At 41.1% G+C, this 24,309-nt stretch overlaps 1 protein-coding gene across 2 annotated transcripts in view; it reads right to left on the bottom strand.

Annotated features, from left to right (window-relative positions):
• Positions 1-7,031: 7,031 nt before the first annotated feature.
• Positions 7,032-24,309, bottom strand: part of TMCO3 (transmembrane and coiled-coil domains 3) — a 90,022-nt gene continuing 72,744 nt past the window's right edge. The window contains exons 11-14 of one of the 2 annotated variants that reach the window (XR_005746947.1): positions 20,327-20,406; positions 13,771-13,920; positions 8,640-8,858; positions 7,032-8,602 (exon numbers count right to left, since the gene is read on the bottom strand). Coding sequence is in view for 1 of the 2 variants with exons in the window: in XM_040336258.1 (XP_040192192.1) it covers positions 8,745-8,858; positions 13,771-13,920; positions 20,327-20,406 (344 nt within the window). In the remaining variant the exon portion in view is untranslated. Of the gene's footprint in view, positions 8,859-13,770; positions 13,921-20,326; positions 20,407-24,309 lie in introns of both variants that reach the window. The other variant, XM_040336258.1, reaches the window with a different exon arrangement.

Here is a 24,309-nt window from a genome sequence, read left to right as displayed (position 1 = left end):
GTTATTCCTGGCTAGGAAGGCAGTGGCGAAAGTATGGATGCAACCTGTGGCACCGACATTGAGGGACTGGAAGAGGGAGGTGAATGCTATTCTCCCATACAGGAAAATGATTTATACGCATAGAGGGAGACCACAAAAATTTTCCAATGTATGGGACAGGTGGCTGGAAGATGGGGAAACGTGTACTGTCTGAGAGTAAAGGTGCAGACCCTAGGTGAGAGTCAGAGGGGGATTAAACGGGTGGGAGTCACGTGGGACCTAATGGGTGGTACTGTCGATCAAAATGTTTCAGTTTATGTTATACATGGTCGGGGATGTGCTTATTTCGGTTTATTTACGCCAGGGGGTACACCTGCGGAAGGGAATGTAGTCGCTATGAATACATGTAACTGTTTTTGCCATTGAATATATGGGGAATGTTGACCCATTGTTACAAATGTTTGTACACCATTTTTCTACATTTTAATAAACTTGGATTTATTTTGAAAAAAAAAAAAAAGAGCTTTGGTCTACCAGTGTCCAGTCACCTGATGATGAAGTATAACCCAGCAGGTAATGGATATTAGCCTGACTCTGTGTCCAATGATGTATGAAAAAGAAAGATCTCCCTTTACCCCCATCTCCTCTCTCCCTCCACTACTTATTTTATTCAACACTTGCTGGTAACCCCTCATTACAGTCCTAAACACTGCCTCCCTCTGGAGACAGATGCTCTTTTCACCTACCCATCCCTGTGTATTATACATCTCCCAGCTGTCTCTGTCATACCTATCCCCTTTCCTACGAGGCATCTCCTTAGCGAAAACACCCCCACCCAATCGTTTTTTCATGATGGACACCCCACTTGAGAGTCTTATTCATTGCCCAAGCCTGCTGATCTGGCTTTTTTTCCTGGGGATTGCTAGAGGTCGGATGATGGCAATACCACAGAGAATTGGCCTAGCTAGAGATAGCAGGCCACAGACCCTAAAGAACACCATGCAACCGCTAACGGACAGCATGCAATATCCTTAAGCGGACACCCCGTATAGGGTGCCCTCACACAACTACTATAGACACCAACTCTTGACCTCTACTTATATATCAGAAATACTTCATGGGTCTCAACACTTCAACTAGAGTACTCAATGAAATGTAAAATGTTAGGGACACTACAGGACGTTATGGATATACGGGTGAAACTCGAAAAATTAAAATATTGTGCAAAAGTTCATTTATTTCACTAATGCAACTTAAAAGGTGAAACTAATATATGAGATAGGCCTCATTACATGCAAAGCAAGATATTTCAAGCCATGATTTGTCATAATTGTGATGATTATGGCTTACAGCTCATGAAAACCCCAAATCCTCAATCTCAGAAAATTAGAATATTACATGCAATCAATAAAACAAGGATTGTACATAGAACAATAATCGGACCTCTAAAAAGTATAAGCATGCATATATACTCAGTACTTGGTTTGGGCCCCTTTTGCAGCAATTACTGCCTCAATGCGAAGTGGCATGGGAGCTATCAGCCTGTGGCACTGCTGAGGTGTTATGGAAGACCAGAATGCTTCAATAGCGGCTTTCAGTGCTTCTGCATTTTTTCGGTCTCATGTCTCTCATCTTTCTCTTGGCAATGCCCCATAGATTCTCTATGGGGTTCAGGTCAGGCAAGTTTGCTGGCTAATCAAGCACAGTAATCCCACTGTCATTGAACCAGGTTTTAGTGCTTTTGGCAGTGTGGGCAGGTGCCAAGTCCTGCTGGAAAATGAAGTCAGCATCCCCATAGAGCTCGTCTGGAGAAGGAAGCATGAAGTGCTCCAAAATCTCCTGGTAGACGGCTGCGTTGACCCTGGACTATGAAGCACAGTGGACCAACACCAGCCGATGACATGGCTCCCCAAATCAACACAGACTGTGGAAACTTCACACTGGACTTCAAGCATCTTGCAGTGTGTGCCTCTCCGTTCTTCCTCCATACTCTGGGTCCTTGGTTTCCAAATGAGATGCAAAATTTGTTCTCATCAGAAAAGAGGACTTTGGACAACTGAGCGACAGACCAGGTGTGTTTTTCTTTAGCCCAGGTAAGACGCTTCTGACGTTATTTGTTGTTCAGGAGTGGCTTGACATAAGGAATACGACATTTGAAGCCCATGTCCAGGATCCGTCTGTGTGTGGTGGCTCGTGATGCACTGACCCCAACACTTTTGATTGCTCTTTTCCTGACAATTCTCTCCAGGCTGCGGCCATCCATGCTGCTTGTGCACCTTTTTCTTCCACATAACTTTCTATTAATGTGCTTTTATACAGCACTGTGGGAAACCTGACTTCTTTTGTAATTACCTTTTGAGGCTTTCCCTCCTTATGGAGGGCGTCAATGATGGTTTTCTGCACAACTGTCAGGTCAGCAGTCTTTCCCATGATTGTGGTTTCTACTGAACCAGACAGACCATTTAAATACTCAGGAACCCTTTTTGCAGGTGTTATGGCTTAATTAGCTGATTAGAGTGGGACAATTTGATTCTATGTATATCTCAATCCTGTTCTTTTCATGTAAATCATTTTTTGCATACAATAAACATTGTTTAAAAAAAAAAAAAAAAAAAAATCGATTTATGAAAACAAATAAAAAAAAAAAAACAACAACAACAACAACAACAACAACAACAACAACAACAACAACAACAACAACAACAACAACAACAACAACAACAACAACAACAGTAGTGCACGGTGTGCAAGACAATTTTTTTTTTTTTTTTTAATTACACAAAACACAATGCTAGAAACATTAAATATAGATTTTATTTGACCCTTTTAGGATAACATCTTTCATTTGACCCAGGCTCATTGAAGCAATTTTGCATTTTCACCTTTCATCCCAATTTTACCATATAAATACAAAAAACACCAGATGCCAGTGTTTAACAGCAATAGACAAGTACATTTATAGCAAAACAGGAGGATAATGTCCAACCAGTCAACAAATATAATGTGCAGTTTTTTTTTAAGAAAATAACGGATTCATTGGAGAGATTTATGTGTGTCCCCATTAAAGTATTCAAACCCACACTGAAAACTTTTGCAGTAACTGGTGATCCAGCCAGTAAAAAACACTTTCTGCCCTAGGGTGTCTCCATCCTAACACAGTTGAACAACAGCATTGTCAATATGGAGAGATGGCATTATTTGATGAACTAGCAGATAAGGGCTGGGTTCACACCAGTGGGAATTGGATGCGGGTTTCCCAGCATCCAATTGGTATAGCAGGAGATTGTGACCAGCTCTCTATGGAGCCGGTTCACACATCTCCAGAGAGGCTCTGGTGCCAATTGCACAGGAGCTCTATGCGTCTTTTGGTCCCATTTTAGGTCTGAATTCAGCCCAAAAAATCTGACCTAAACCGGTGAATGGAGAAGCTACGTGCTCTAGTGTGAACCCAGCCTTCGATAAGCTTGACTAACAAATTAAAGTGGTTCTAAAGGCAGAAGTTTTTTTTACCTTAATGTATTCTCTGCATTAGGGTAAAAAAACAAAAACAACAAAAACCCTTCTGCAAACACCCCCCAGCCCCCCCCCCCCCCAGCCTGGTCTCGATCCAGCGATGTGCACAAGAGCAGAGGCTCTCTTTCCCCTCATTGGGTCAGACATAGCAGCAGAAGCAACTGTCAATTACAGCAAATGAGGAGAATGAGTGAGCATGCACAGGTGCTCCAATAGCAAGCTGCATGCTATGGGGGCACGTGTGGAGCCAGGAACACTGGCAGGGGACATAAGAGGGGGATTGGGACTGCTCTGTCAAAACCATTGCACAGAGCAGGTAAGTATTACATGTTTACCATTTTACTAAAAAAAAAAAAAAAAAAAAAAAAACAAGCCTTTAAAGCAGAATTCCAGCCTGGGTGAAAAAAAATTCAGTCAACAGATGCAAATACTGTAGCTGCTGACTTACTTGTCCAGTGAGCTTGCGATGTCGGCACCTAAAGCCGACCCGTCCATCGGCTCTGGGTGCAGGCACCAGCATCCTTACTAAGGGAAAAAGGCAGTGAAGCCTTGCAGCTTCACTGCTTGTTTCCTACTGCGCATGCACGGGTCACGCAGCGCTTTCTGAATGGTCCCGTCATCTTCTGGGACACACACAGGTCCCAATAAGCGATGAAGGAAGGAGGAGGGCACAAGAAAAATCGCGGAAGTGACGTACATAGCAATGTCGCTGTGGGACGGAAGTCTTGAAGAAAATATCCAAAAAAAGTATGAACAAAAAAAATATCCATAAACAAGGGGGGATGTGGGGAGTGCTTCTGTTTTCATAGGAGTTACATTTTTGCCTGGAACTCCGCTTTAATATGACTATTTTTAATCTTTATGCTGCCAGCATTAATAACTAGATAGGAAGGTAAATTATATTTACTGTATTTGCTGGCGTATAAGACTACCTTTTACATTTAAAAAAAATTGGCCAAAAAGCAGGGGTCGTCTTATACGCCGGGTCAGCTGCTCGGATGCCTGCTGGATGTACGGTAATACTGTATGTAGCTTCGGCTACATACAGTATATACCGCTTAGCCAATCCCGGTGAGTGATGTATTCAAATGAATACAGAGCCTGCTCGGATTGGAGTAACAACCTCTGCCAATCTGAGTGCCTACATACAGTAGCCTGCTCGGATTGGCTTTGAGAGTCAGAGAGGCATGGGCTGATGATGTTACAGCCTCTGCCAATCCAAGCAGGCTTTGTATTCATTAATAGAATACATCGCTTGCCATGATTGGCTCCAGCTCCAGCAAGAATGAAGAAGAATATGGCTCCAAAAGAAAGAAATATGAAGCATCGGAATGGGGGGTTGTCTTATTTGGTGAGTACAGGCAAAAAATCTTTAAAAAACTGCAAAATTGGGGGGTCGTCTTATACGCCGGCAAATACGGTACTTGTCTTGAACTATTTTTTCTTTTACATTTCTGCCTTCTTTCAATGAGTTTTTTCAACAAATAAAGCATGGAGAAGCGGATGTACGGGTTCATTTTCTTTAAAATATTAAAAATGTAATAAATAGCATTTTCAGTTTGTGGTGGTCAGATAAAGTTCCAATTTAAATGGTTTGTTTAAACACTCTGTCACTTTTGCTGGGCAGCTTGATCTAATAAAGAAAGTTGCAAAATTACAGACTTACTGGCTGGGTCACCAGGTCAAAATGAAGGAATACATGTCTAAAAAAAAAAAATAACAAAACAAATGCAGCCAACATATCCAAGAATAGGTAATCTGCAATATCATATTTTTGTTATGGGTTTAATACCACTTAGATTTTAAAATAAAGCTATGTTAGAAAAATAAGTCTATCCCCAACAGAGCACAGTATACCATTAAAACCTCAAAAGGTTGTAACCGATCTACAGGGCTCCAATGGGGAGCTCTTCCTTTACTTAAGTCTGGTAGACAAAAATTGTTTTTTTCCGTTGAACCCGGCATGGCTAAACAAAAAAGAAACTGACGGCTCAGGACAGCTTTACCAACTATGGGATGTTAGTACAGCCATCTCCCCTGCTGTGCTATTGTGTTCTGACAGAAGGACAACCACTAGAACACTCCGTTCAGCACTCTCAGCCATTGTCGGCAGGTTTTCTATTGTACCGGCCGCTTTAGTGTCTTAACATAATTATGGGGACAGGAAGTAAGGAAACATTATCCCAAAAGAGTACATAGGTTCAAACCTGAAACAGGTTGTAACCAAAAACCACACTATGTAGCAACGAAGAAAAATAAAAGAGGTACCGGTAAGTCTGGAATTGCACTATTATTTCTGTACAGAACCACTTTAGTTACCGACACATACGCTGCTCAAAAAAATTTAAGGAACACTTTTTAATCAGAGTATGGCATCAAGTCATTTAAACTCCTGATATATTGATCTGGTCATTTAAGTAGCAGAGGGGGTTGTTAATCAGTTTCACCTGCTTTGTTGGTAATGAAATTATTGGGTGCACTAGATGGGCAAAAATGAGATGACCTCCAAAACAGGAATGGTTTTACAGGTGGAAGCCACTGCCATTTCTTTTCCCCACTCATCTTTTCTGATGGGTTTTCACTATTTTAGCATTTGGCTAGGCTCAGTGTCACTACTGGTAGCATGAGGCGATACTTGGACCCTATAAAAGTTGCACAGGCAGTCCAACTCCTCCAAGATGGCACATCAATACGTGCCATTGCCAGAAGGTTTGCTGTGTCTCCCAACACAGTCTCAAGAGCATGAAGGAGATTCCGGGAGACAGGTAGTTACTCTAGGACAGCTGGACAGGTCCTTAACCCATCAGCAGGATCAGTATCTGCTCCTTTGTGCAAGGAGGAATAGGATAAACACTGCTAGAGCCCTACAAAATGACCTTCAGCAAGCCAATGGTGTGAATCTCTCTGACCAAACAATCAGAAACAGACTTCATGAGAGTGGCCCGAGGGCCCGGCGTGCTCTAGTAGGCCCTGTGCTCACTGCCTGGCACCATGGAGCCCAATTGGCATTGGCCATTGAACACTAAAATTGTCAGGTCCGCCGCTGGCCCGTTGTACTTTTCACAGATAAGAGCATGTTCATCCTGAGTACATGTGACAGATGTGAAAGGGTCTGGAGAAGCTGTAGAGAATGTTATGCTGCTTGTAACATCATTCAGCATGACCGGTATGGTGGTGGGTCAGTGGTCTGGGGAGGCATACCCAAGGAAGGGACGCACAGACCTCTACAGGCTAGACAATGACAACTTGACTGCCATAGGTATCGGGATGAAATCCTTGGGCCCATTGTAACACCCTACACTGGTGCAGTGGGTCCTGGGTTCCTCCTGGTGCACGACAATGTCCCGCCTCATGTAGCGAGACTATGCAGCCAGTTCCTGGAGGATAAAGGAATTAATACCACTGAATGGCTCTCACGCTCGCCTGACCTAAATCCAATAGAACACCTTGAGGAAATTATGTTTCGGTCCATCCGGTGCCGCCAGGTTGCACCTCAGTCTCTTCAGGAGCTCAGTGATGCTCTGGTCCAGATCTAGGAGGAAATACCCCAGGACACCATCTGTCCTCTCATTAGGAGCATGCCCTGACATTGTCAGGCATGCATACAAGCACGTGGGGGCCATAAAAACTACCGAGTACCATTTTGAGTTTTCAGCAAAATGGACTAGCCTGCCGCATCATTTTTTCACTTTGATTTTTGGGGTGTTTTTGAATTCAGCCCTCTGTAGTTTGATCAATTTCATTTCCATCAAACGATGTGGCATCCTTTCGTTTCTAACACATTACCCAGTTGTATAGATGTCCAGCATGATATTTTTCCCCATTAAGATCTGATGTGTTTTCAAAGTATTCCTTTAATTTTTTTGAGCAGTGTATATTCTCCTAGCTGAATTTATTCACAGAAGTGTTATTTATCTGTGTAAGCAATATTTCAAACAGGAGTATTAAACATGGACAAAGAAATATATATATATATAAAAAAAGGGGGATGTACAGCTGCCCACTCCTCCCCCCACTGCCCTTTCCCAACAGCCTACGTACCTATTAATTTGTTTTGCATTCTCATTTAACAAGTTTCAAAAGCTACTATTGGTCTTAGTGTCCGGATGGCTGATAAATAGCAGCAGTCAATAGAGCTTTAGTGTCCTCTAAATAGGTAACATTCTGTTACTTCCTTTGGTCTCTATACACTGGAATGGTTGAAAGGTTTTCCCAGTAGAAAACCTTCAAATTCGTATTTGTATTATACTAATATAGTTTCTGCAATTTTATAATATGCAGCCAATTCAAAAATGATAAAGGATATTTTTTCGACATGCTAGGCTGCTTCATTAATCTGAGACTTATACACAGATTATACATCAAATTTTCAATAACTCAAAATTGTTATAATTGTTTTTCGCATTAAATTTAAAATTTGAGTTTTCAAATGAAAACTTGTGTGTAGCTTGAATAACAGTCAGTACTTTAGAATACCAGCAGTTAAACTGTTAAGGGTTTGTGCAACAGGCAAGACATCTACATAAAAATAAAATGCTTTTTGTTGTGTGCAGGGATAGCTAAACTTTTATGGGCACAGCAATGTAAACATATAAAGCCAACCTTAGCAATTTCATCAGATACAGGCCGACCAGTTTCCCTTCCTATTAATGTTAAAAAAAAAAAAAAAAACAATATATAAAAGCAAAAACATATATAAACTCCCTTTGTATGAAAGATTTCAACAACACAGTAGATTCAGCAAAATTATACTGTATAGGTGATTGCAGAGAACATGGTGCTTGGTCAGCCCCAAAAGAGGACACTGTGCCTCAATGATGTCTAGAACTATAGCAAGTCTTAGAAATAACAATGAAATATTCATTCCAAATACATAACAATCTACAACCTCCCTAAAAGCTTCTCCGTTTTCCATTATTAATTTACCTGCCCCTTCATTCAGCAGGCCTAGCATGGTAGTGCAATTAAAAAAATACTTCAAAGACTGTGTTTTTAACGGAAATTAATTAAAATAAGATTTATATTAAAAAAGGCACATAGAGGAAAAAAATTTCAAGATTATCTCCAGGAAGTCACTGTACCAGTAATGTAAGCTGAACCATGGGCAAATCTGAAATGGTTATTTCCAGTAACAACCAAAAGAATACGTTTGTTGAATACATGGTTCTCAATGAAAAACATGAGTTATGATATACTGTAGATTTATGCCACACTATGTTGCACCAGTGGGCAGAACTGATTAACCAATAGTTTTAAGTGCTTAGCCGTTTGTCTGGTCTTGGTACACATTTGGTGATCGCTATTCTCCACAGGACTGGTGCCAGCAGAAGACTTAATGTTGTCACACTCAAGATGAGGAGGTAAACCTAAAATTAAAATACATATTATATATTTTTAAGTGTGATAAAAAAACATACCTACATGCACTATTTCTAGCCTTATCTCAAAGGCACAACACCAATTGACTAAAGCCTAGTACACATTAGCGGTTTTTTTTTTCCTTCAACCTAGCAGGGCTGAACGAATAAAAAAAAAATGCCAGCTCAGGAGGAGCCGCTGTACAAACTATGCAACGTTCGTACAGCCATCTCCCCTGCATTTTGTTTGCATTTTGGACAATGGGACTGCCCCCCGGCCAAAATACTCCGGTCAACGCTCTTAGCTATTGGCTGAGATTGCTAATCAGCAGACCTTTTTCAGTCATGCCCCTTCAACAGAAGCCAGACCACTGGGAGACTTCTGTCGGACAAACTACAGTACACATGGGCTGAATGTCAGCCGGTTTCTAGTGAAACATACGGCCCATGTGTACTAGGCTTAAAGGAAATTGCTCCCTTCCATTTTTAATCCAAAAATTGATTTGCAGGAAATGTATGCTGACAGACACTGAGATCCTAAATCAATCAGGTCAACATCAGACAGATCAAGTAATAACTATCTTAAAAACAGAAAAATTCTTCTCCTTTCTGACCACCCTTTTCCTTTTAACTAAATTCTGCATGGCCACTTAATGTGTATGAAAAACCTATAAAAAAAAAAAAAGTCATTTAAATCTGCAGCTTTTCTTATACCTGGCCCTAGTGTAATGGGGGTTTATTTTCATGACCCCCCCCTCCAGTAGAGACTATAAGCAGCCATGCCAATGCTCAATGCGCAAGCATGTTTACCCGTTGTCACCATCAGGAAGCCACCCCTGAGCAATGACATGCATAGCTAGGCAAATGTATAATAATGTCGATAATGTAGATGTTTTTTGCAACTCTCACTGTTTAGACGTGGACCCCTGAAGACAGCTCTGGGGACTTTCCTGCAGTTTTTACTTCCTGGTTCCTCACTCAGTGGAGCGCAAAAACGTCACTTCCGGTCGGGTTGCTGGATAGCAGCGCTCTGACGTTTCGTCCGTTCTGACTTTTTCTAAGATGCTCTTAGAAAAAGTCCGAACGGACAAATGGACGAAACGTCAGAGTGCTGCTATCCAGCAACCCGACCGGAAGTGACGTTTTTGCGCTCCACTGAGTGAGGAACCAGGAAGTAAAAACTGCAGGAAAGTCTCCAGAGCGGTCTTCAGGGGATCTAAACAGTGAGAGTTGCAAAAAACATCTACATTATCTACATTATTATACATTTGCCTGGCTATTTACTCTGTCTGGTACGCATGTTTTTTTTTTTTTTTTTAATGTTTTTATTAATTTTCAATATGTAAATAAACATACAGTGGTTCAACAATCAAATTCAAGTCGAGTATTGTGATACATATACAATTAGTCAATTTCAATAAGGAGAAACAACAATTCTAGACACTGAAAACAAATAACAGTGTATCATATTTTAGAGAGAAATGGAGTAGGGAAAGGGAAGAGAGGACAAGGAAAGGGGAAGAAGCTTATGAAATGAAGTGTGGCAGCAATAAAAAGAGTAAAAAAAAACACATAAAATACCATCTCGTGCGAAACTTGATGAAACTTATTCCATAAGGAACAGATAAAAACCGGTGAGGTCAATTGATAGACAATAACTGAAATTCACTAGATTCTGTGAAGTTAGACCAGCATGCCCATTTTTTATTGAAACTGTTAGAGGAATCGTTCGATTGATGGATTAGGTTTTCCATATCTGCTATATGTTGAACTTTTTTTATCCAATCAGAAACAGTAGGGGGGGAGGAATGCAACCATTTAATTGGGATGCAAAGCCTGGCCGCATTTATGAGATGTTAAACAATTGAGTTTTTATATGTTGAATGGGGTAGGGAAGAAAGATGCAGTAAGTATTGCTCAGCCGTGTAATCAGGGGTGTAGGTAGTAATACTAGAAATTAGGTTGTGAATTTTTCTCCAAAAGGGCTTAATAAGAATGCAATCCCACCATATATGGAGCAGAGATCCCAGAGCAATATTGCATCGCCAGCATACGGCTGATGGTACGCATGTTTTATAGGGGGACTGGTGTATATATGTTTTGGGGTGACATTAAAGCTTTTAAAAACAATACTGCACTATATGGATTTTTCCTTCCCTTATACACCTGTGGATACTATACCTGGAGAGTGAAAACCCAAACGGTGATCAAGAAGTGAGAGGGGTATGCTGTTTTAAACATCTGAAGGTGACATGTGAGGCGATATATATTGAAATGCTATTTTAAAGAAACCGTCTGGTGAGTGTTTCCCCCGAAGGGGACCCTATATCCCCCCCACGTGGTGAATGCCTTTTGGTGATTGGAGCACATACTGTTGTTACATCTGATCTGGTCATCCCACACAGCTTTTTCTCATCAAACCAGGGGTTTGCAGCGCTGCTGCAGGACTACTAACAAGCTCTGTGCGGGCTGGTTTTATATTTCTGCTTTTATCAAGTGACTTTTATATTTTAAGCAGCTGCTTTTTTATTGTTTATATTTTGTTTTATCCGACAGATTTTGATTTGCTTGGACTTTTTGGTGTTATCCTAAAGCGCAGGGTTGTACTACCAATAGAGGGCCAGTGAATAGTACTTTTGTATACTTTGGGTATCTTCAATTGTATTCTACACATAAGGCCTATTGATTGATCCAGCTTAAAATATCTCACATTTATAAAGTGTCAAAAGTTTGATATCTTTATGCTGCTCTTCCTTTACACCCTCACTTTTTTCAGTCTCTTTAAATTCTCCCACACTTTTATACCATATTGATGTGAAACACCGTTTATTTTCTGCAAACAAAAATGCAACTAACATTTACCAATGTCAATGAAATGAATGACAGTTACGGCTGTATTTTAGATCACATAGGAAAGCATGTAGGCCAGGTCTAGGGGATTACATGAAACCTTCCTTGAGCAAAATAACACTAACAGGTGTTGTTTTTGGGTGAGAAAAACAGCTGCTATAAATGACAAAAACGTGCTATGTAATCACATCTACATCCTTGGAATCCAACTAGTATTTTAATGCTACCAGTTTACACCCAATGACTTTTCACAAGCAATAGGGGGTCAGCTGTAGCCAAATAATTTGACACCAAGTGTCCGAAGACAGAAAAACTGGAAAGGATACACTAATGCCATTTACAACGTACTACAGGGAGGTAATAGAGTAATTGTATAACAGATTTGATATATTTAACACAAAATTAACACCCACCCTTATGATAAAAAAAGAAATTAAGCAGACGTTTAGTGAAATAGCAAATTTGAGATGTAGACAGCTGAAGATGCACAAATCCCAACCTCTTAAAGTAGAAGTAAACCCTCCTATAGTTTTCAGCCAAGGAAGCTGCCATCTTGGCCTCTGATGTACAACTACCATGATGCTGCACATGTGATCAGCTATGATTACAGCCATTGGATGGTTTGACAGTTTGGTTGAGAGCACAACCAATAGGACTGTTACATTCCCGGCATGTTCTGGAAATGTAACTGTCCCCCCCCCCCCCCCCCGTAAAAAGAATGTGGCAAATCGGAAGGGGGGGGTTGAGGACAAGGAGGAAGAGCAGATAGATATTCCCCTTTTGTGTGAAGTTCCACTTTAAGAAGGGAAGTCTAGATTAGCTGGAGTTCAATCTGTTAGTGTTATCTAAATCTCCTAGTGCATCTAATACTTCCCATCCCCCAGACTGACAATGCTGCCGTCTAAAAAAGTGTCCCTGTTCGCCTTCATCCAGACCACAGGCACCCTAATACAGGGGCTGTGTTACTGGACAGATTACTAGGTGATAACAGAGGGGAAAAAACCCTAAAAAAAGGAAACTAATGCAACTACAACCCACATTCCATCAGTATAACCTTCACCAATGCTTTAACAATGTCTAGCTTCCAGAATCCTTGCCCTGATTAGCAGCATGATGCAAATAAGGATTGTTCTTTTATACAGTCAAACAAAAGATCACATATATTGCCAATTTCAATGGATATAACTATATCTATCTACAGGCAGCAGGACACTATGCATAGATGGATTACCTGTAATGATGTCTTTCAATGCAACTGTTGTTATTTATCCGCATGGCAAAAAAATATATATTTTGGCCTAGAAATAGCTTTTTGTAAACAGTTTACTGTTGGTCACCACCAGAGTTGCATATGCACTGGGTTACCAGTCAAATACCTGCCCCATGTACTGCTTTCTGCATGCAGTATTTCCTTCATTCAATGCAGAACAGCCTTTGAACCCCACCCTACATCACTGACTAGCTAAGGTCAATGCTCAGTAGGTCTAGAGAAGTGTTTTTCAATCAGTTTTCAGCACCTTTTAAAATTCTGCATGATTTTAAGGCACTTCACACTTAAATGTAAAAAACTAGACTAATAGTTTTGCATACCGCAGCAACATCCTCACACGTAAGGCACCCAAGCCAGAGGTGATCTATTCTTCAAAATCACAGTGGCGCTTACAAATATTTCAGTGTGTCTCTTACTCCTCACTTTATCTCCTTCACTCAGCTAATGTGACACAGTGCACAATGAAATCCTTTTAGCTAAAAGGCAGACTTTATCCATCTGCTGGCTTGTATATAATTTTTGAGCAGTTTTTAGACATTTTGAAAAGGCGCCCCTAAAAAGGAACCTGTAGGCACCCTGGTGGAAAAAGGTTAGGTCAAGAGTATTACCCAGGCTAGCACAATCTTAAAGGCAAATGCAGCATAAATATTATATATATATATATATATATATATATATATATATATATATATATATATATATATATATATATATATACACACACACTGTATGTACCTAGATGCTATGGCTCATGTGTGCAGTAACACAATCCAAATATCCTAGCCAAACCTTAGCACTTACCTCGCGAGAAATTACCCCAGACCTGCGGGCTCTGCTGCCTAAAACAAAAGAAAATTCGCTGACTTGGGCCAGACCAGAAGATACAATCCACTTGATATACTGGCTGCTCTTTGGCAGGATCAAAGACAGGACTAGCACAGCTAAAACAAACTGTTGAGACACAAACATAAGTAATACATTATATACACTGATATTTTATTTGATAACTGCATAGTGTGTGCAAAAAAAAAAGAAACAAACATAACTTTGGAGGGAAAACAACAAAAGAATAAAGCGATTTTATGTATTAAGGATCCACTTTACAACAAGGAAAATAACATTTTTGGGACACTGGCAAACAGAAAAGTTGTAAGCAAGCCCCGATATATAACCCCTCCTCTACCCAACAAACCTCTGTTGTGTAGGAAATAAAAAATATAAATAAAGTACATATAATATTTCAGTGTGTATCTTTAAATGTATGTGTCGGATCTGCTGCAGTCATGAATTCCCCACCGTTAGTGTGGGATAAGCAATGTTTCAATATATTTGATAACTCCACAAATAACTCTTACTATATACCTGTGACAGTGAATACCAATTTACATCCAACAATATAGCAATCATTAATGATTAATATTAACCATGGAACATACTGTGTAAACTGTATATACAATATACCAGTATATAATCAAATGAAACTTGTGTATATATAGAAAAGAAAGCCCAAGTGCTCCTCTTCGAAAATAGTATTCAAAACCCACGTGCACAAATCTGAATCCGTCTTGAAGAAACTTCCACCAATCCGTGATTCAACAGCATCTTCTAAAATGGACACTCACCAGAGACCAGAGATATAAAAGCCTCGATTTATGCCTGGATCAACCACTCCTCTCATTAGAATGTATGCAGGTATTCCCAACCGGTATGTCAATATTCATTCCATATATCTCCATTCCATATATCGCCACTTAAGGTGAATCTTAGAATCTCATAAAAAAAGTGTAAAATATTGCGCTTACAAAGTATTAGTGCCTAATGCCACATACACGACCGTTTTTCGTGTTCTAAAAAATGACTTTTTTTAATGTCATTAAAAACGATTGTGTGTGGGCTCCAGAGCATTTTTCACGATCTAAAAAATGGGCATTAAAAATTTCGAACATGCTTTATTTTTTCGCAACGTTTTTAAGGTTGTAAAAATGGTCGTGTGTGGGCTTTAACGACGTGAAAAAAACGCGCATGCTTAGAAGTTATGAGACGGGAGCGCTCGTTCTGGTAAAACTACCGTTCGTAATGGAGTAAGCACATTCATCACGCAGTAACAGACTGAAAAGTGCGAATTGTCTTTTACCAACACGAAATCAGCAAAAGCAGCCCCAAGGGTGGCGCCATCCGAATGGAACTTCCCCTTTATAGTGCGGTTGTACGTCACCGCGCTTTGCTAGAGCATTTTTTTTTCACGATCGTGTGTAGGCAAGGTCGTTTTAATGAACGGGTTGAAAAAAAATTTTTTTTTCCTAGACCCTTAAAAACTAAATTTTTTAGAATCTGAAAAACGGTCGTGTGTACGCGGAATTAGAACCGTCATTGAGTATTTCCTGCAGTATGTTTGGAGGAACCGACATACGGTACAAACCTCGATTTTGTGAGGGTTAGGGACCGGAAGTGACATTGGCATTACCCAGAATCCTTAATGTGTTTCACATTCAATAATGCATCTTTAGGAAGCCATGATTGGATGTGAAATGCATACGAGATTCTAAGATCACCTTATGTGGAGATATATGTAATGAATATTGACAAAGCAGTTGGGAATCTCAGGATACATGCTAATGAGGAGTGGTTGATCAGGCATAAATCAAGGCCTTTATATATCTCTGGTGAGTGTCCATTTTAGAAGGTTATGGTAAATCACGGATTGGTGGAAGTTTTTTCAACACAGATTCAGATCTGTGCACGTGGGATTTGAATATCCATTTTTGAATCTGGATGGCTCACCCGAAATCCAGGTTCCCAGACATAAAAGAGGAGGGTGAAAAGGACTGAGAGCCGAATGGTAAAGGGGGCGATTAAAGTCGGGTATTCCCTTAGTCCCCTACAAGCTCTGACGGGGAAAAAAATGTTGCCAGATAAGAAAAAGGGAGTAAAGCCCAACATGGAGTGAGCTTCTTAAGCAAAGATTTGAAATGAATTACCTCGCTACCAATGCTGACCACCTGGGAAGACTGATGCAGTCGAAGCATGCAGGTACTGGGTCCTTCTGAAAGGTTCTGACAGCAAGAGTTGAGAGAGCTGATCCTTTTCAAGTAGGACATCTTAGCATTCTGCAATGGGGATGCCAAAAATGGGCCCTAGGATAGACAGTCTAGAATTCTGAGCAGCAGCACCAAAAGCCTGTGCATGACACTACAAAGTCAGGTCCTTATTAGGGAAAAGAGCATCAAAAACTGATTATTTCGAACCTTTTCTGAAGGTCTGGTCAAAACTGGGGGGTATTGAGCACCACAAGGGTTCACCAGAAGCTGAGAATAAGGAGCTGTCCTGAAAGGGAGAGGGTTAAGTTTATGTTAGGAACAACCCCTAAAGAGCAGGTTTCCACTAGGGTAGGAACAAGGGGTTATACTTTGTAAGGAACAAAAATAAACCTAGGAAGATACACTGCTGAATGCAGTAACATCCAAAATTGGTGAGAGGTGCCTGAAGGAGATGCCAGACATAGGGTCTTTGAGCTACAGAGGGTGACCAGCTCTCAAAACTAAACCACAGGGCACCAGACATTTGCTTTAACCCTTCCATGAAAATGGGGCCCTGTCCCTATGGGGAGTAGGAAGTTTAACAGTGAAATCCTTTAAACCTATAACACCATTCATCCACTTGGTGGTCTGCCTGTTCAGGTGGATCACTGGTGCATCCATGATGGGGGGGAAAAAAACGATATATAAAATTCCCTCTCCAAATTGTAAAAAGTTCTGAGACACTCTCTCAGTAGGGGACCAGAAACCTATGGGGCTTTTCCATTCCACATTGTACCGGAAAGACTCAAATAGCAGATGTGTCAGGAAGGTCTTTGCTTTCGCAGGAGCTCTAAAAGGCCAAAAACCTTAAACAGCTGGCTGATCCTCCAGATGCAGGGCGGCATGGTTTGAAACAACTCCCCATAAACCTGTAAAACAGCCTCACTAGAGCCAGTCTGCTGAGATTGTGAATCAGAGACAGTATCAAGGACTGTGGGGTGCAGCATGAGCTAGGGGCTCAGGGTGTTCATAGCCAAAGTCTGAACAGCAACAGGAGATAGCACTGGAGTACACTTAGAAGCTCTGTGGGCAGAATCCTTAAGTATCTGAGCTCAAGTAGATGAACAATGAAGTCCCTGTAGACATAGGGGTGGCCTCACTCACAATCAACAGAGCTGAAGAACACATCAATAAACTTTACTAAAGCATAATAGGGGTCCCAGAGTCTGAATTATGGGTTTCCTTCTGGGAGTACTAGGCAAATGTCCCAGAACCATAAGGTAAAGTATGGGCTGAGGTCACCCATTGCAGTGGGACTGTACTCTGTATGTCTTGGCAAAGACATGTTGCATCCACACATTGGTAATGCAACTAGACCCAATGCGAGGCAATGTCTCAAGTACTCACAAAATCCAGGCAGCTGGTGCTGTTGGTTTTTAGATGGCCGGAAGTGACCAAGTTACTGCAGATGGACAGTGCAAACACATGAGAGATCCACATGCTGCTCCAAGGAGCAAGAGTACCAATGGGAAGATGCTACCTACAGGCTGAATTGCAGAAAAGATAACACAGAACGCTTGTAGCACTTCAGCCAAAGAATAACGTAAGCGCTCCATCCCTCAGCATTAACCCTTACCACTGTAAATTGGCAGAGGGAAATTTGAAATGATGCCCAACAGCACAATACAGTGAGGTAGACCGTGATGCTTTAGCCTGTCTGATCCCCCCCGTACACACGACCCGTTTTCCTGTCGGAAAAAGTCAGATGAGAGCTTTTGGCCAGGAATCCCAACCATGTGTATGCTCCATCGGACTTTTTCCTACAAGAAAACTCCCGGAAAAAAAAAGAAGAAGAGCAGGATCTCTTTTCTCCCCGTCAGGAAAAAATCCTAGTGGGAAAACCGTTGGTCTGTATGGAATTCAGACGGAAAAAAAAACACACGCATGCTCGGAAACAATTTGACGCATGCTCAGAAGCACTGAACTTCTTTTTCTCGCCTCGTCATAGTGTTGTACGTCACCACGTTATTAATGCTCGAAAGTTCAGAGAACTTTCGCGTGACCGCGTGTATGCGAGGCAGACTTGAGATGAATTCTGTCTGGAAAACCATTATTTCCCCCCCCCCCCCGACGGGAAAACCGCTCGTGTGTACGGGGCATTACTCACTGAGTCTTCAGAGATGGGGTCACACCTGGGCTCTGCCTTGGATCTTGACCCAGAAATCACTTAGCATCTAACACAACAAGCTAAGGTCTGGAACGCTCTACAATGCAGAATGCCAGGTCGTCACATTTCAGCTAGCGCCACATATCCAGTCCTGAGGGATTTGTGTATGGCCTCCAAAGCCAACACTGAGGTGTTGCCGATTCAGACAGCTACTATGTAGAGCCTAGCCAAGCATCAGTATGAGAAGGAATCTTGCTTAAAATCACCAAGGAAAAAGTCACCTGTGGTATATAGCAGGAATGTTGAATGAAGTCACAAAATAAAAAATACCACAAAGTTAAAAAGCTAGGAAAAAAATGTAGACTTTTCAGCATTGCTGAAAAAAAAAAAAAAAAAAAAAAAAGGGTGTCCAACCTCCTGGGACACCAGCAAAAAAATGGGAGGTATGCCGAGTTGAACAGGGGTAATATGGGAGCTGAATTACTTTTCTGTTTGCCAGTGTGCCCAAACCTCAAAGAACGACAGAAATCAAAAGAATTTCGTTGGTTGCCATAGGTTACTGCAGTTTGCTCCTTGCTTTCTTCACACCTAAAACACATACTATAAATGTGACAGAGAAAATCCTAGTACCATAGGCAAATTCTTCATTTCTGCTGAATAAACAATCTTTCAGATAAAGAATCTGCTTCTGTCCTCCTATACCCAAACCACCTCTAGGGGGATGGTTTACTATGCATCATTCTTTGGTTATGTAATCTTTTTGAAAATCTGTGATGACGATCACACTGAGTAGTATGACTAGATCAGACAGCAGTTGAAGAAACTTTCCATCATAGGACCAGTATCTGACCACAGGAAGACCCAAAAATGGAACAAACCTTTGACTGCACACAAAAGTCAAATGAGCTATGATCAACTGTCACCATAGTATTTTATTAGTACATTCACAGTAGAAAGATTACCCCCTTTTTTTTTTACCAATGTTTTATATTTACGTAAAACTAAATAATTTTTTTTTTAAAGTTGTCACATTTGACAGTTTATTAAATCTCAAAATGCTTTACAATTTTATGATTCCATGAAGCAAAATGTAATTAACTGAAGTTCTATACGCTGTTCTTTTTTGCCAACAGTCAGCCTAGAATTATGCTCTACAGTTAGCATGCTGCTATACAAGAAGCTTGTTTTAGGTATATATATATATATATATATTATATATAATGTGTTCATCCATATAGATTACAGAAATTAACTTTCCAGTGCAGGGCCCAATTGTGCATTGTCAAATATAATTCTGCATTAAAAAGTTAAAATTGTTTTTATTGTACAGGGTGGGCCAGTACACCTTATACACAAACTTCCTGTTTGTGGCACATTAGTATATGTGAGGGGGGAAACTTTTCAAGATGGGTGGTGACCATGGCGGCCATTTTGAAGGTGGCCATTTTGAATCCAACTTTTGTTTTTTCAATAGGAAGAGGGTCATGTGACACATCAAACTTATTGGGAATTTTACAAGAAAAACAATGGTGTGCTTTGTTTTAACGTAACTTTATTCTTTCATGAGTTATTTACATTTATATGACCACTTATAAAATGTGTTCAATGTGCTCTCCAATGACATGCGGCGAGTGCTACGCTGTGGGCTCTTGCTGATTGAAGCTAGGACAGCCACTGATGTTTCTTCATTAGACCCCTTTCACACTGGATACGCCTATAGCAGAATGTTAAAATCGTGGTAAAATAGCAGTGTTTTACCGCGATTTTAACGCTCCGCTATAGGCGTATCCAGTGTGAAAGGGGTCTAATGAAGAAACATCAGTGTCTGTCCTAGCTTCATTCAGCAAGAGCCCACAGCATAGCACTCGCCGCATGTCACATGGTCACCACCCATCTTGAAGAGTTTCCCCCTCACATATACTAATGTGCCACAAACAGAAAGTTAATATCACCAACCATTCCCATTTTATTAAGGTGTATCCATATAAATGGCCCACCCTGTAGATTCAAAAATATAAAAGCAGCACATATGATAAAAACAATGCATTATAATATTTCCACTAAAAACACAGATGATGTACCTAAGGGCACATCATGTAAATATCCATGTTTGCCCCTGAATAAGACTCTTCTAGTGACACTTTATTACTTCAATGTAAAAAAAAAATCTCACCTTCATTAGCACCAATGTTAACGTTAAGGACAACAGAATAGTCAACTCATAAATTACAAATGTTGGGAATACATGAAGCCCTGTAAGAATAAATACAGAAATGCATAAATAAATATTTTACTAATGGAGATTAAAAAAAAAAAAAAAAAAGGATTTTCAGCATTAAAGTTTTTCCCCTACAAAGGGGAGGCATCTTCCAGAATGTGAGCATACAGTCTCTTGAAGCTTCACCGGGGCAATCGTAATACTGTTCCTTCTGTCCTATAGACCAAAAGATCTGTGTCACCCTTGCTTTAGCTTCAATGTAACACACAGACAACCTAGAAGGAGAGTTTATTTGATGGATGGGGCACTGTAAGAAACAGCTGCAAGTTCTAACCTACATGAAAAGCTGGTTAAAAATTCTACCAGCTCACCTGTATCCTTGACCTCTTTTACCTCTACTTTAGAGGATTCCTGAGGCACAGGCCTCCCCATAACCATCTAGTTCTGTTGACTCTGATGAGGAATTGGAACCTACACTCTCTGAAATCCTAAAAGCAATACACACATCCTATCTGCACTTACAGGGAAAGGGAATAAAATTAGATTAGGCCTGATTATCCTTCCACTTACATGCACAAATGTCTAGAAAAGGGACGGCTAGCGTGGTCAACACCAGACAACTATTTTCTGGCAAGCAATCAAATTTTTAGAACAGGGTCAAATGGCAAGGGAGAAGGCTAGCTACCCAGAAAATTGGTTGCTCATCTTGGAGCACCGGATTCTCCCTGAATTCGGCAGCAACAATCTGTCCCCATTTTTTTTATTGGGCATGCCCATGGAGTCATTCTTGATGGTTGTGCGGCAGGGCTGCGCAAATCTTAGGACTATATGGACAAAAATACAAATCCTTTGGCAAGTAAAACATAATATAGAATATATAAAGTGCCTTGAAAAAGTATTCACACCCCTTGAAATTTTTCACATTTTGTCATGTTACAACCAAAAACAAATGTATTTTATAGGGATTTTATGTGACAGACCAACACAGTGGCACATAATTGTGACGTTGAAGGAAAATGATAAATGTTTTTTTTTTTTTACAAATAAACATCTGAAAAGTGTGGTGTGCATTTGTATTCAGCCCCCTTAACTCCGATACCCCCAACAAAAAAACTCTAGTGGAACCAATTGCCTTCAGAAGTAACCCAAGTAGTAAATAGAGTCCACCTGTCTGTAATTTAATCTCAGTGTAAATACAGCTGTTCAGTGAAGCCCTCCGAGGTTTGTTAGAGAACCTTAGAGAACAAACAGCATCATGGAGGCCAAGGAACACACCAGACAGGTCAGGGATTAAGTTATTGAGACGTTTAATGCAGGGTTATGTTATAGAAAAATATCTCAAGCTTTGAACATCTCACGGAGCACTGTTCAATCCATCATTCGAAAAATAAAAGAGTATGGCACAACTGCAAACCTACCAACACATGGCTGTCCACCTAAACTGACAGGCCGGGCAAGGAGAGCATTAATCAGAAAAGAAGCCAAGAGGCTCATGGTAACACAGGTGGGAGAATCTGTCCACAGGACAACCATTAGTCGTGCACTCCACAAATCTGGCCTTTATGGAAGAGTGGCATAAAGAAAGCTATTGTTGGAAAGAAAGCCATAAGAAGTCCCATTTGCAGTTTGTGAGAAGCCATGTGGGGAACACAGCAAACATGGAAGAAGGTGCTCTGGTCAGATGAGATCAAAATTTAACTTTTTGGCCTAAAAGCAAAATGCTATGTGTGAAAGAAAAAAAAACACTGCACATCACTCTGAACAAACCATCCCTACCGTACTGTGGTGGCAGCATCATGTTGTGGGGATGCTTTTCTTCAGCAGAGACAGGGAAGCTGGTCAAAGTTGATGGGATGATGGAGGGAGCCAAATACAGGGCAATCTTAGAAGAAAATCTGTTAGAGTCTGCAAAAGACTTGAGACTGGGGCGGAGGTTCACCTTCCAGCAGGACAATGATCCTAAACATACAGTCAGAGCTATAATGGAATGTGTTAGAATGGCCCCGTCAAATTCCAGACCTAAATCTAATTGAGAATCTGTGGCAAGAATTGAAAATTGCTGTTCACAGACGCACTCCAATAAATCTGATAGAGCTTGAGCTATTTTGCAAAGAATGGGCAAAAATGTCATTCTCTAGAAGATGTACAAAGCTGGTAGAAACATCCTCAAAAGACTTGAAGCTGTAATTGCAGGGAAAGGTGGTTCTACAAAGTATTGACTCAGGGGGGCTGAATACAAATGCACGCTACACTTTTCACATATTTATTTGAAAAAAAAAAAAAAAAAAATGGAAAAAAACATTCATCATTCTCCTTTTACTTCACAATTATGTGCCACTTGGTCTATCACATAAAAATCCTCAAAAAATACATTTAGGTTTTTGGTTGCAACATGATAAAATATGGAAAATTTCAAGGCACAGTATAATATATATATTACACATACATACACGCTCACTAGGGTTCACGGCTCTTCATGGGATAGATTGATAGCAGTGCAGCTATTGGCTCCTGCTGCTGTCAATCAAATCCAACGACGGGGGCGGGGCCGAGGTCCTGCATTCAGCGGCTATGGACGCCGAATGATGGACTCAGGAGGCAATCCCCTTGGGAGAGTGCTTCTCCTAGGTTATCTAATGTGGGGAGGAGCATCCGAAGGGCCCCAGAAGAGGACAATCGGGGCGACACTGTGCAAAACTAACTGCACTGTGGAGGCAAGTATGACATGTTTGTGATTTAAAAAAAATAGGATTTTATGCTCACCGTAAAATCTCTTTCTCTTTCGTTCACGGACGGACACAGCCTTTATATTGACATAGTGGGTATTAGCCTTCCTTTAGGAGTGGCTAGGCAGAAACTTATAGAAAAGGTTAACTTATCATACACACCCTACAGGCGGGCCCTCTGGGTATAACCCCTCTCTCTGCATTTCGCAGGTCAGTTCGTCAAAAAGTAGTACAAACATAAAAAGGAGGGGAGGGTGCTGTATCCGTCCATGAACTCAGAGAAAGAGATTTTACGGTGAGCATAAAATCGTATTTTCTCTTTCGTTCATGGACGGACACAGCCTTAATCTTGACATAGTGGGACGTCCCAAAGCAGTGTAAAAAAAATGAGGGGTGGGAACAGCATAAAATTAAACTTCACTCCAAACTAAACAGAGCTCCTCCACTGAGGAGTTGCAACTCTAAACAGCCGCCTGCAAAACTTTGCGGCCGAAAGAAGCATCCAAATTTAGTGAAAGTGTGAGCAGACGACCAAGTCCCTGCTTTACACACCTGGGAAATAGACGCTTGATGTCGGAAAGCCCAGGAGGCACCTATTGCCCTGGTCGAATGTGCCGTGATAGGAAAGGGGGCATCCGCCCCCTTATGGCGTAAGCCTGAATTACTGTCTGTCGGATCCACCTAGAGATGGTGGCCGATGAGACCGCTAGGCCCTTCTTGGGACCAGCCACCGAAACAAACAGTGAGTCTGACCTCTGGAACGGAGCAGTGGCAGCTAAGTATACTCTCAGAGCTCAGACAACGTCCAAGGAATGCAACGCCGTCTCCCTAGGGTGCAACGGATTAGGACATAAGGATGGAAGTACAATGTTCTCATTGAGATGGAAGGCCGAGACGACCTTAGGTAGAAAAGATGGCTGCAGACGCAGCACCACCTTATCCTTGTGGAAAATTAGGTAGGGAGCCCTACATGATAAGGCGGCCAGCTCAGAGACTCGTCTGACGTGACCGCCACCAAAAAGACCACCTTTTGAGAAAGTGTTAATAAGGGAATCTCCCTAATTTCTTCAAACGGTGCCTTCTGAAGCACCGAGAGAACCAGGTTTAAAGTCCCACGGAGGTAGTGGAGGACAGACCGGAGGGGCCACATGCCGAACCCCCTGTACAAGTGCGAGTCGCCAGGGCTCACTGAAATAAAACAGCCAGGGCAGA

Source organism: Rana temporaria, chromosome 2 (assembly GCF_905171775.1).
Source record: "Rana temporaria chromosome 2, aRanTem1.1, whole genome shotgun sequence".
Taxonomy (NCBI): Eukaryota; Metazoa; Chordata; class Amphibia; order Anura; family Ranidae; genus Rana; species Rana temporaria.
This window is presented reverse-complemented; position numbering and strand designations above follow the sequence as displayed.